Source organism: Carya illinoinensis, chromosome 6, assembly GCF_018687715.1.
Source record: "Carya illinoinensis cultivar Pawnee chromosome 6, C.illinoinensisPawnee_v1, whole genome shotgun sequence".
In the NCBI taxonomy this organism is placed as follows: Eukaryota; Viridiplantae; Streptophyta; class Magnoliopsida; order Fagales; family Juglandaceae; genus Carya; species Carya illinoinensis.
This window is the reverse complement of record NC_056757.1, coordinates 3065161-3078531: the sequence shown is the minus strand read 5'-3', so window position 1 is coordinate 3078531 and position 13371 is coordinate 3065161. Positions and strand designations below refer to the sequence as shown.

General features: G+C 33.0%; 1 protein-coding gene across 1 annotated transcript; it reads right to left on the bottom strand.

The window, feature by feature from the left end:
* Positions 1-839: 839 nt before the first annotated feature.
* LOC122313675 lies at positions 840-5517 on the bottom strand (the record flags this gene model as incomplete). Its single annotated transcript, XM_043128849.1, has 3 exons — positions 840-2039; positions 2580-3824; positions 4918-5517. Coding segments are annotated over 3 exons (3045 nt in total), but the record flags the coding sequence as incomplete, so codon positions are not given.
* Between the last annotated feature and the right edge of the window lie 7854 nt (positions 5518-13371).

The window sequence follows — 13371 nt, the reverse complement described above, 5'->3', positions numbered from 1 at the left end:
AACAGCAGAGGTTCATCGTTTACTAGAAAAATAGGGACAATCTACTGTTAATCTCGCTGGCTTAGTAAGAAAACTTTTGACAATGTGTGTCCAGCATATCTTGTATTTCTTTTGACTAAATAAGATTTGAAGAGAAAATAGTTTGTCTTATTCTTTATGCTATCTCTATAAAATCAGTCCTGAAGTTCATCTAATCCGCATCAAGTTTTCATCTCATCTCTATAACTCATCTGCATTCCTTCAGCATTCTCGTTTTAAGCCTTCTATTCTTTTCTCAATGGCTCATTCTTCTAACATTTCTCTAGATCCATCCATGAGGCATTCTGCATCTCAACCTCCTGTTCTTTCTGCAGCTACCATTGGTGCCATGTTGCAGCAAGAAAATAATAATCTGACTAATAAGTCAGATTCTGATGCTATTTATGACTTGGTGAGTCTTGGGACTCGCTACTCTTCCTCTATTGTGGCTTTTTCTCAGCGGCTACAAGCCAAAAATCACGAAGTTGAAAAGCTCAAAGAACAAATTGTTGTACTTCAACAAATTGTTCAAGAGTCTCACACAAGGGAAGGAATCATTCGGCAGAAGAATAAACAGTTGAAATCTTTATTAGATTCTTCATTCCGCTTGCCGGTTCCCATGAATAAGAATGACATGATATTGTATGAAGAGAATGAGCGTCTCAAACATGAGGCTAAGAATCTCAAATTTATGTAAAAGTATTAAAAAAAAAAATCTATCTCTATTTTTATTGACTCAGGTCTATCTTTTAAGAGATATTCATAGCATGCATCATACCTATTTCTCTTCTGATCATACATAATCTATCTTCTGGTAAAGGTTTTGTGAAAATATCTGCTAACTGATCGTGTGTATTTGTGAACTCTAACATTATATCACCTTTTTGCACATGATCTCGAAGAAAATGATACCTTATTTCAATATGCTTAGTTCTAGAATGTTGTATTGGGTTCTTTGAAAGATTTATAGCACTTGTATTATCACATTTGATTGGAATGTGATTATACATGAGTTTAAAATCTTCAAGTTGTTGCTTCATGTAGAGAACTTGAGCACAACAACTACCCGCAGCAACATATTCTGCCTCAGCAGTAGATAGTGCAACAGAATTTTGTTTTTTACTAAACCAGGAAACTAATGCATGACCTAAGAAATGACATGCTCCACTAGTGCTTTTTCGATCTATTTTACAGCCAGCATAATCTGCATCTGTGTAGCTGATTAAATCGAAAGATGTGTGCTTAGGGTACCATAACCCTAGGTTAATTGTACCACTAAGATATCTAAGAATGCGCTTAACTGCAATTAAATGTGATTCTTTTGGAGATGATTGAAAACGTGCACATAAGCACACACTAAACATAATATCTGGTCTACTGGCTGTTAAATATAATAAGCTACCAATCATACCTCGATATATCTTCGAGTCAACTGGCTTACCGGATTCATCTTTATCAAGTTTAGTTGATGGGCTCATTGGTGTTCCAATTTCCTTAGCATTTTCCATCCCAAACTTCTTCAGTAATTCCTTAATATATTTTGATTGATTGATGAATGTCCCACTTTTTGCTTGCTTAATTTGCAATCCGAGAAAGAATGTAAGTTCACCCATCATGCTCATCTCAAATTCTTCCTGCATAGTCTTAGCAAAAACTTGACACATATTTTCATTAGTAGCACCGAATATTATATCATCAACATAAATCTGAATCAAAAGAATATCATCATTTTCATATTTAATGAAAAGAGTTGTGTCGATTTTTCCTCTTGAAAAACCTTTTTCAATCAAGAAACCACTGAGTCTCTCGTACCAAGCTCTAGGAGCTTGTTTAAGTCCATATAGTGCTTTTGTGAGTTTGAAAACATGATTTGGGGAAATATGATTTTTAAAACCTGGAGGTTGCTCAACATATACCTCTTCATTTATAAAACCATTTAAGAAAGCACTTTTAACATCCATTTGAAAAAGTTTGAAATCTTTATAACAAGCATATGCAAGTAGCATTCGAATAGCTTCTAATCTTGCGACAGGTGCATATGTCTCATCATAATCGATTCCTTCTTCTTGATTAAAACCTTGGGCTACAAGTCGAGCCTTATTTCTAGTAATGACTCCAGACTCATCTTTCTTGTTTCTAAAAACCCATTTTGTTCCAATAATAGTATAATTTTTGGGTCTAGGAACAAGTGTCCAAACATCATTTCTTTCAAATTGATTCAACTCTTCTTGCATAGCTAGAATCCAAGATTCATCAAGAAGTGCGTCATCAATATTTTTGGGTTCAATTTGAGATAGAAAAGCAGTATGATTACAAATATTTCTAAGAGATGATCGAGTACTTACACCTTGTGAAGGTTCTCCCAAAATTTGTTCCACTGGATGATCTTTCACAAATTTCCACTGTTTGGTTGCATCTTGTATTAAATTTTGATGATCTTTCCTGATGGCTCCATGTTGAACTTCCTCTATTGCTTTCTCTTTGTTGAGATTGAGACTTTCTGTGTTATTTATACCTTCTATTTCTTCATCAATAGATTTCTTGGAGAGTGGAGAATTAGATTCATCAAATACTACATGCATAGATTCTTGTACAGTTAAAGTCTTTTTGTTGAATACTCTATAAGCTTTACTATTAGTAGAATACCCGAGAAAAATACCTTCATCAGATTTTGCATCAAACTTGCCTAAATTATCTCTGTCATTCAAAATAAAACATTTGCATCCAAATACATGAAAGTAACCAATGTTGGGCTTTTTCTCATTCCAAAGCTCATAGGGGGTTTTATCTAATTTAGACCTTAACATAACTCTATTTATAACATAACATGCAGTACTTACCGCTTCGGCCCAAAAATAACTAGGCAAGTTGTTCTCATTGAGCATTGTTCTTGCCATCTCTTGAAGAGATCTATTTTTCCTCTCTACTACCCCATTTTGTTGAGGAGTTCGAGGAGCAGAAAAATTATGAATAAAACCGTTTTCATCACAAAATGTTTCAATATTTTTATTAACAAATTCTTTTCCCCTATCACTTCGGATACTTGAAATAGTATAGCCCTTTTCATTTTGAATTCTCTTGCATAACTTGGTAAAGGCATTATGTGCCTCATCTTTATGAGCAAGAAAGATGACCCAAGTATATCTAGAGAAATCATCAACAATAACAAATGCATAATATTTTCCTCCTAGACTTGCAACTCTATTTGGTCCAAAAAGATCCATGTGTATCAGTTGCAATGGTCTAGTAGTGGAAATATGTTTCTTAGTTTTAAAAGAAGTTTTTGTTTGTTTACCAAATTGACATGCATCACAAATTTTGTCTTTAAGAAAATATGTTTTTGGTAAACCTCTCACAAGATCATTTTTTGAAAGTTTGGAAATAAGTTCCATGTTGGCATGACCTAATCTTCTATGCCATAACCAACTAGTTTCATTTTGAGCTGACAAGCAAATAGCATCTTGTGAGGTAATTTCTTCAAAATCAATTGTATAAACATTATTGTTTCTAAAAGCAATAAAACAAATATTACAATCATGATCATTCAAAATAATGCATTTATCCATTTTAAAAGTAACTGTAAATCCTTTATCACATAATTGACTTATGCTCAAAAGATTATGTTTTAAACCTTCAACAAGTAGAACATCTTCAATTATGAGAGAAGATTCATTACCAATTTTACCTATTCCCACGATCTTCCCTTTCGAGTTGTCTCCAAATGTCACGTGTCCTTCTTCTTTAGATCTAAGATCAAAGAACTTAGTCTTGTCTCCCGTCATGTGTCTTGAACATCCACTATCTAAAAACCACTTATTTTTGCTTGTGGATGACTTCATGCATACCTATAAAAACAATTAAAATGATTTTTCTTGGTACCCAAGTTCTTTGGGTCCTTTATTTATTAGTATTAGAAGAAACAAGATTTTTAGGTACCCATATGGCCCTAATAGTCATTGTATGATTTCTTCTAATAGGACAAGTATGATAATTATGACCATTTCTATTACAAAAATTACAAATAGCATGTGACATATATGAAAAACTTGAATGATTATAATAATATCCTTTTTTGACAAAATTATTTTTATGAAAAGAATTTTGAATATTAGTCTTTGAGGTAGAATGATTATCAAAGAAATTTTTATAAGGTTTGTATTTTTGTTTTGGCATATATCCCAAACCTGCCTTGTCAAAAACACATCTTTGACTACCAAGAAGTTTTTCAAAATTTCTTTTTCCATTCGTAAAGTTTTCAACAATATTTTCTAAATCGGTTTTCTTCTTATTCAATTCAAGATTTTCATCTTTCAAAATGATACTTTCTTTTCTTAAAATTTCAATTTCGTTTGTTAAAGAAGAATTTTTCTTTTTCAAAGCAGTATACTTGATACCCAATTTTTCAAATTCCTCATAAATCTCTTCTAAAACATTTTGCAATTCTTCATATGAAGGATTTTCAATATTATCAAGATTTGTTACCTCAATGTCATCTTTAGCCATAAGACAAAGATTTGCTGATTCTTCATTGCTTGCTTCACTATCTGAGCTACTTGAATCATCATCCCATGTAGCTTTCATTGCTTTCTTGCCCTTGTTTCGATCTTTCTTTAGCAGAGGACAATCTGGCTTGATATGACCAGGTTTATTGCATTTATAACAAATTAAAGTGTCGTTTTTACCTGAATCTTTCTTGGAAAACTTTTTGAAAGATTTCCTCGGAGGAGTTCTATTTTTCTTCAAGAACCTCTGAATTCTTCTTGTTATCATCGCAACTTCTTCATCTTTATCGTCATTTTCCTCATCTTCATCACTTTCACTTTCATGAGGAACAGCTTTAAGTGCTAAACTCTTCTTTGGCTTTCCTTCTTCTTCTCCTCTTTTCAATGTGTACTCATGGGTGATAAGTGACCCGATGAGTTCATTGACTTCGAGCTTCTTGAGGTCTCTAGCTTCAAGAATCGCTGTAACTTTTGATTCCCAACGTTTTGGTAAAGAGTTGAGAATTTTTCTTACTATCTCTACCTTGGAATAAACTTTGCCAAGAGCTGTCAAGCTGTTTATGATGTTAGTAAAACGAGTGTGCATACTAGAAATAGATTCATCATCATTCATCTTAAACATTTCATATTCATGAGTAAGAATATAAATTTTTGATTCCTTGACTTGCGAAGTTCCTTCATAAGTTACTTCCAAGTTATCCCAAATTTCCTTTGCCGTAGCGCAATTCATTATTCTATTAAACTCATTTCCATTAAGAGCATTATATAATAAATTCATAGCAGTTAAATTTAAAGTATAAAGTCTATCGTCTTCACGATCAAACTCTTCTTCTTCCTTTTTGACCTTTACTCCACCAACCACTTTTGTTGGAATATAAGGTCCATTTACAATACATTTCCATATTTCTCTACCTTGAGCTTGAAGAAATATTCTCATTCTAACTTTCCAGAATGAGTAATTATCTCCACAAAAGAGTGGAGGCCGACTACTAGATTGACCTTCACCAAATGAAGCTGCAATGTTAGCCATAAGATCTTAACTCAAAAGATAGTTAATCTTATAATAGAGCTCTTAGCTCTGATACCAATTGTTGCCCAGATGACTAACACAAGAGGGGGGTGAATTGAGTTGTATTAAAAAAAAATTAACAATTATAAATCAAATATATAATATAAAATATAAACAAAATATGAAATAACAATAAATATAAGGAGTAAGGGTAAGAGAGAAGCAAACTCAGTATGTTAACGAGGTTCGGCCCCACTGCCTACGTCCTCGCCTCAAGCTACCCCTTGAGGATTCCCAAATTCACTATTCAACCTCCTTCAGGTGGAGATAGAAACCTATTACACCTTTGAACAACACCGCTACAAAGGATCCGTGTAGAACACCCTCTACACTTGCAATCACCTTACACGTGGTGATTCAACTATTCCCTGTGTAGAATACTTTCTACACACACAAGGGTTATACACACCCTTTTTCTGATACAAAAGCTGATAGTGGGTAGGTTATCAGAAAACACTCCTCAACGAGTGAAATAAAAACAATACAGCTCAAGCTATATCTCTCAAAATGAACAAGGATTAAGGCTCAATGTTTAGAGAAGAGAGAATGAAAGCTTTGAATGAATGTTGTATGCTCTTGGTGTTGTGAATGTGAAGCTCTCAAATGATCTATTTATAGGCATATGAGACTTCATATTCAAATTTAAAAAGATTCACATGTCAAAGACAACATCATTCACTTTTTCAAAAAATTCAAATAAAAGGTTCTTCTTTTTCAATTGTCAAAGACAACATCATTCACTTTTTCAAAGAATTCAAATAAAAGGTTCTTCTTTCTCAATTGTCAAAGACAACATCATTCACTTTTTCAAAAAAATCAAACCTAATCTTTTACTTTTGGCATATGACAAAATGAGCACACTTTCATTTTCAAAAAATTCAAACCTAATCTTTTACTTTTTGTATAAGTCTAAAAAAGCATCAATCACTTTTGAAAATATTCAAATAAAACATGCACATGTGAAAGATGACAATCAATCATCTTTAATATTTTCAAAGTTCAACCCTTTAATCAAGGCATGCACATGCAAAAGATGACAATCAATCATCTTTCAAAATTTTCAAATTTAATTTTCAAAAATATTCATGCACATGTGGAAAATGTATTTTAATGCTTTATGATAAAATATTAATTTTGAGCATTAATCCTAATTTCGAATTTTGAAGAGATTTACAACATTACTCTATAATTTTAATGTGAACTTGTTCCCTTCTTGCTCATGCTTGTTTCCTTGATGTGCTTGACTCCATTGTGTAGACAACTTGAGCTTGAGACTTCTTTATTCTTTGAATTCATTTGTTATCATCAAAATCCATGTGTAGATTTATAATCACATGAAACTTGAAATCTTGAGTTCAACACTTTGGATGTGTTTTTGGTTGTCTTCTGCATAGGTATGTCTTCTTTTTTATACCCAGTTGAATTCTTAACAAAGCCCTTAAAGGGAAGAGATTGTTGTCGCCCCCTCTAATTTTCTATGTAATACCATTTTCTGTGACTTACCCACTTCTTGAGATTATATCAAAGGTAATTATTAAAGGAAAAAATATAATATATTAATTGTAGAACTTTGGTCGACTCTAACGTTGTAAGTGGCGATTTAGCAGTTGAATGATGGACATGGGCAACTCGTGGGTGTTGATACAGAATAATGTGTTTCTGTTGTATGTTTTTGTGTTGTTTTTGGATGTGTTTTTTATTGGTTTGTTGGATCTATGGTTGGTTGCTAATTTTTTTGTTTGATGCTCAAGGAAAATTGTTTGTACCTAATAAGAGACAAAATAAAAAGTTTGTATAAAAAATGAAAGAGATTGAGCATTAGAGTGCACCAGGCCTTCTACATCGATTTCACCAATCCAGTTGAAATAGCATGGTGGGTAAAGAGGTAGATGGAAGGCCACACAGTCTTCTACATCGATTTCATCGATCTAGGTATGATACACATTGATCATTTGGATATGTAGTTGTGTCTGATATTTTCATTTACTTAATGTATTGTTTATTTCTGTGTTATAGGGACATTATGGTCTCGAATATCCATTCAACTCGTCATTTATGATGCTTCAAAATTAATATCCAAATCTATGCCTTTTATTTTTTAAAAATGTTTTTTCGTACATGCATTTGAGTATTTCTAACACCATGCCTAATTGCAGCATCCATCAACTATGTCACATTTTGGACCAACTAAACCCTATCTTCCCTCGAGTAATATGAAGGAGTTGAAACAATTTCAAGAGCCTATCTAGGTAGATGCCTTTTATTTTTTTTAAATCTTTTTTCGTACATGCATTTGAATCTTTCTAATATCGTGCCTAATTGCAGCATCTATCAACTATTGCACATTTTGGACCAACTATTCCCTACCCTCCAACGAGTAATCCAAAGGTGTTGAGATGATTTCAAGAGCCTATCCAGGAAAATACCTTTTATTTTTATTTTTCTAATCTTTTTTAGTACCTGCGTTTCAATCTTTCTAATACCTTGCCTAATTGCAGCATTCACCAATCATGCCCTACCTTCTATTAAGTAATCCAAAGGAGTTGAGACAATCTGAAAAGACTCATAATGCATAAGTGATTCATCAATTGCGCATAATAGCGTTGAAAGTGAAATAATATTAGAGGTACATCACACAACTGATCAAAGTTGTCATATTACTAACAGTATTAGACTTTTAACCGATAAATTAACATCCAGTGTATATAATATAAATGTTAATCTCAACCATTCATTTCCATTTTTGGAAACTACATCTATTGTAAATAAAGAGGCGAAGGTGGAGGGGACTAATGAAGTATCAGATGATGATGATGAATGAGTTGAAGAGCCAGAATCTTGTGTAGAGTTTGCCACTGAGAAAGAGCTTCTGGGCTATTACAAACGATATGCTAAGTAATCGGGTTTTGGTGTGAAGACATTTAGGACGAAGAGAGAGGTAGATAGGAGTGCAAAATATGTGACAATTGAGCATGTGCATGGCGGCAAATACCATCCTAACCACAGTAACCAGTTGAGGCCATGATCAACAATTAAAATGGATTGTACGGTAAAGGTAAATGCTCACTTGGTGAAGAGGGTATGAGTTATGACCACCATTAAGATTGCTCACAATCATAGTACTGTCAACCCACAGAAGTCCATATTTCTTAGATCTCACAAGTGTTGTGGGATGAAATTGTGGAGAAGTTGTTGTGAAAAATGAAAATGATTTTTTATTTGGAATTTATGGGAATGAAATTGTGTAACCTGTTGATTTCTTTAAAAGATTTTGTAAAATATTATATGAATGTTGTTTTTCCTTATTAATATTATCCCAAAATGATCCAGTACCATTATTAGCCATTTCATAAATCATAAAATTTAACATCCATTACCATACACATCCATAATGATATTCATAGAGAATATAATGTTATAATTACGGTCTAAACCATCCATTTACAATCAGCAGTAACATTATACATCTATAGTCCAAACTAACAAAAAAATTATTATAATAGATAACTACCAGTACAAACACAATAATATATGTGCACATCTATTCTATATGATCCACTTTCGAAATTCATCCTCTTACTTGTGAAGAACATTCTCTCTCTTTATTAGATCTTTTTCTTTATGAGCTTCATACTAATGCAACAATACATCATCCTCCCTCTTTTGAACTACATACTCTCTTGTCCAAGTTTTCTCCTCTATCAATTTTAACTATATATGTCCATATGAAAAATTGACATCTTATTTCTCCTTGCATACAATTCAAAAATTTTAAACGTTAAATATGAAAAATTCAAAAACAATTTATTGTGTTATTCTTCAGGCATGCATAGAATTTCTTTCCAGAATTTTTGTTAGTTTAGGAGGCCTTTTGTGAGAGCTGTGATTTGGTGATTCCATTGGAAGCACATTAACTACACATAATAATTGACTCGATGCCATAGGTGATCTAATTGAGAACAAAACTAAATGACAATTAAAACAAATAAAATGTTCATGCTGGAAAAAACAAATTTGTCATCTCTCTAATCCTTTAATTGCCCCACAAAATTCAAAAAAGTTAGTCATCAGAAATTCAAATGCATAACTTCCAAAATATCCAAACTCCTAAAATCAAAAACTTTTTCAACATGGGTCTTGCAAATTTCCCTAAGTGTGAAACATATGGTTTCATCACATTTTCATAGCATTTTATCTGTCACTACTATTATGGTTAGATATTGAACTTTCAATCTCACAATGCCAAAGAACAACAATAATCTTAACAACAGCAACAACAATCGCACAAACATAAATTTTAAAATGTATGGATGTCAAGTACTTCAATACTACACATCATATTCAAGTATTTGGACATAAAAGTTCATTATTTAAATTTACATCTTAGTTTTATCACTGAAACACTTTTTTTTCTAGGCTAGAACATCTTCTCTGACACAACAATTTATCGACTACTACTAGCGAAGCTCTCTCTCTCTCACACACACACATGCATATACATGCATCAACTGCTACACTATTAGAAACTTTTAAAATTAGAAGAGGACCTCAAGCTAAGAGTTGTGATTTGGCCACCTAGATCGTGTTTGCCACGTCAAGTGTGCGGTGTAGAAAAAAAAAAACCGATAGCCGAATAGATTTTTCCTTAGGCATATAGTAATGGAAAGATCTATTTGAAAGGCCGGTTCCCCACAACACACTACACGCACATGTACGTGGCAAATCTGGTCTACTTAATATGTTAAGTTTTGTGTATTCAAGTTCTCTCAGTTTCAAAACACACTTAAGTCCTCTCTCTCTCTCTCTCTCTCTCTCTCTCTCTCTCTCTCTCTCTCTCTCTCTCTCTCTCTCTCTCTCTCTCTCTCTCTCATTGCTTCCCTTTGCTCTCTCAATTTAGAAAATTGACTTTCCCTTTCGACCGATTTTAGGGCAAACCTTCTCATGCAACCATATCGAAATTCTAGGGCAAACTTCTTTCCCCATTGCTTCCCCCTTCGTCGCGTTTCAATATCACTGGAATTTAAAAAGCCATTCAACCTTTGAAAACCCAGTTGAAACCACTAAGCTGAAGGTTTGTACGAAAATCAATGGTGATAAAAATAAAATAAAAAAGGAAAAAAAAAATCAACTCAATCATGCAAATATATTCAAGTTGAGAATAATAGAAGAAGAGATGAAGCAATGGATGCTCCAAGGGAACTAATAGAGCTAATCAAGATTGAAGAAGCTCCACTTGGAGGAGGTTCACTGATAGGAGCTGGAGAAGGGATTTTTTCAATTGTCTGGCAATAAAGACTCTTCGCTAGTGGGTGCTGGATCTGGGGTTATATCTATTGAGCCCAAAGATAAAGGAGAAACCATCCATGTTTGGTTGCTTCTATCTGCCAGAATGACAGAAACCCCTTGAAAAGATTACAGAAAAGTTGAAAGTTTTTCAATTTTCACCTAAATTTTTAGTCTATATGTACAAAAATGGTAGAAAATCTCTTTCAATCTTTTCCACCTCATACTAAATTTGTAGTCCATACATACAGAAATGATAGAGACCCTTTGAAATGGGGTTACTGTTTCATATTCCAAAATGCGCATTTGAGGTAAAAAAGAAATCCAACTCGCAGGTCATGTGCAGTGTAAGGACTCTGAATAGAAGAACTTGTATAACATCACAATGAACAAAAGTGCAAGTCTTATGACTTATGACGTGTGCTCGATATGGCTTTAGGCGCTCCATCAGAGATAGGCAGAGACTCGCAAGATTCAGGATAGTTTAACCATGATCTTCCATGCTAAATAGAAATAATAAGAACGACAGGTTGGCCTTCCATGCTAGATAGGAACAATAAGAACGTCATGTTGATTGATAATTTAACTAGAATATTCTTTCTTTTATAGTAAGTGATAAAAGGGAGGGTGATCTCGTGAGTTTTACGTCATCTCTTTATAAAAGAGTCATTCTACAGTTATCGCTCGTCCCTCCCGCTCACCCATCTCGCTTGAGGTGTCATGCCCATGTTATGCCACATGTTATTATATTAAAATATTAAAAAAAGAACAAAAAATTCAGTCAGCATCTTCCTTTCTTCACTTATTCTTTTTCCCTTTACCATTAACGGCAGACTGCAACTCCCCTCATCTTCATTCTTACTCTTCTTTTTCTTCTTTTTATCTGTTTCATTTTGAAGGGTGTTTTGGTCCTCTTGTTGCTCTAGCTCCTGATCCATTCTGCGCTTCTCCTCCTTCTTCTTCTTTTCTGATTTAGAATCCTCCAGAGCTTCACCATTTGAAACAGCAGTTGGGTTATCTTCGGACCATAGGCTAACCATTCTTTGTAGCTGCAGCTTTTGATTTCTTTTTCTTACTTTTCTTTCTTGATGCTTATGTAGGAACTTCTTCGATTTCCATCTTTGCACCTGCAAAATGCAATCTTGTTCAGTCACAAGTGGTATCACCAGGAGAACCAAAAACTATTGTAATTAGGTGGGTATCCCAATGTACTGAAACAATATGCTTCAAACACCAAAACATAATGCAAGTGGTGTCCTTCCCTTCACCCTCACACATCTGGATTGGAGCTAGATTAATTTCGATCAATATGAGCTTCTCTCTTCCTACTCTCTCTCTCTCTCTCTCTCTCTCTCTCTCTCTCTATATATATATATATATATATGATTGGTTTGGGAGAGAAAGAAAAACTAGTCAGTATGAGCTTCTTTCTTTCCCTTCACCCTCACGCATCTGCCTTGCGAAGGATTGGTTTGGGAGAGAAGAAAGAAAAATCGGCGAGAGGGAAGAAGAAGTTATGTATTCCGGTGTTTTTATTATTATTTAAAAACAGGTAACGTGGGCATTCCACGTCAAGTGGGAGAGAGGAACGGGAGGGAGGAGCAGTGGAAGTAGCATTTCTCTTATAAAAATAAAAAAAATAGTAATTATGATCTAATCGTTATGAATAATGTGCACATAATACAAAATTTGTTAATGCGTTCGTAACACACAATTAAAAGAAATGACTAAGAGGAATGACTTTTGTCCTCTTGACATTCCACATCTTATTTAAAGTCTATGCAACGAGTTTTACAAATAAACTAAGGGTATATTTAGATAACGAGATGATATGAGAATTCTGTTAATAATAGTTAAATAGTTTGAAAATAATAATTAAATAATTTGACTTAAGATGTTTTATTAAGTTTTAAAAAAGGAGAAATAAAATGCTGAATAAAAATATTATAAAGTTAAAATATTGTTTGAATATAATTTACTAATATGATTTTTGTTTTGAAATTTGAAAAAGTTGTATTATTTTTTGTATTTTATTTAGAAGTTTGAAAAAATTATAATGATTAGGTAATGATCAGATGAAAAAATTAAAAATTAAAAATTAAATTACATTTTATGTTTAAGTGATGTCTACGAAGGAACTTATGAAAAACTTTAAGATGAGTTGATCATTTTATTTTCTAATCAAGTCCTAACACTACCAACACAAATATAAGAAAACAAAAATATTGGAAGTGTATCGTGAAAAATAGTGACTAAACAGGGGTCATTGCTTATATCATTGTTTGAATTCTATATCTTTTTTGTATACATATCATTGTTGATGAAAAAAACATGAGTTGCTACTCGAAATATACATACTCAAAAAACTTTTGTATCATTTTTTCTTAAAGTTTTCTCATAACATACGGAACTTACACTATGGAATTTAAAATTGAAGAAATATTTTAGAAATACGATGAGTATTTTAGAGATAGTTTGAGAATATAAGTGTTTTTAACT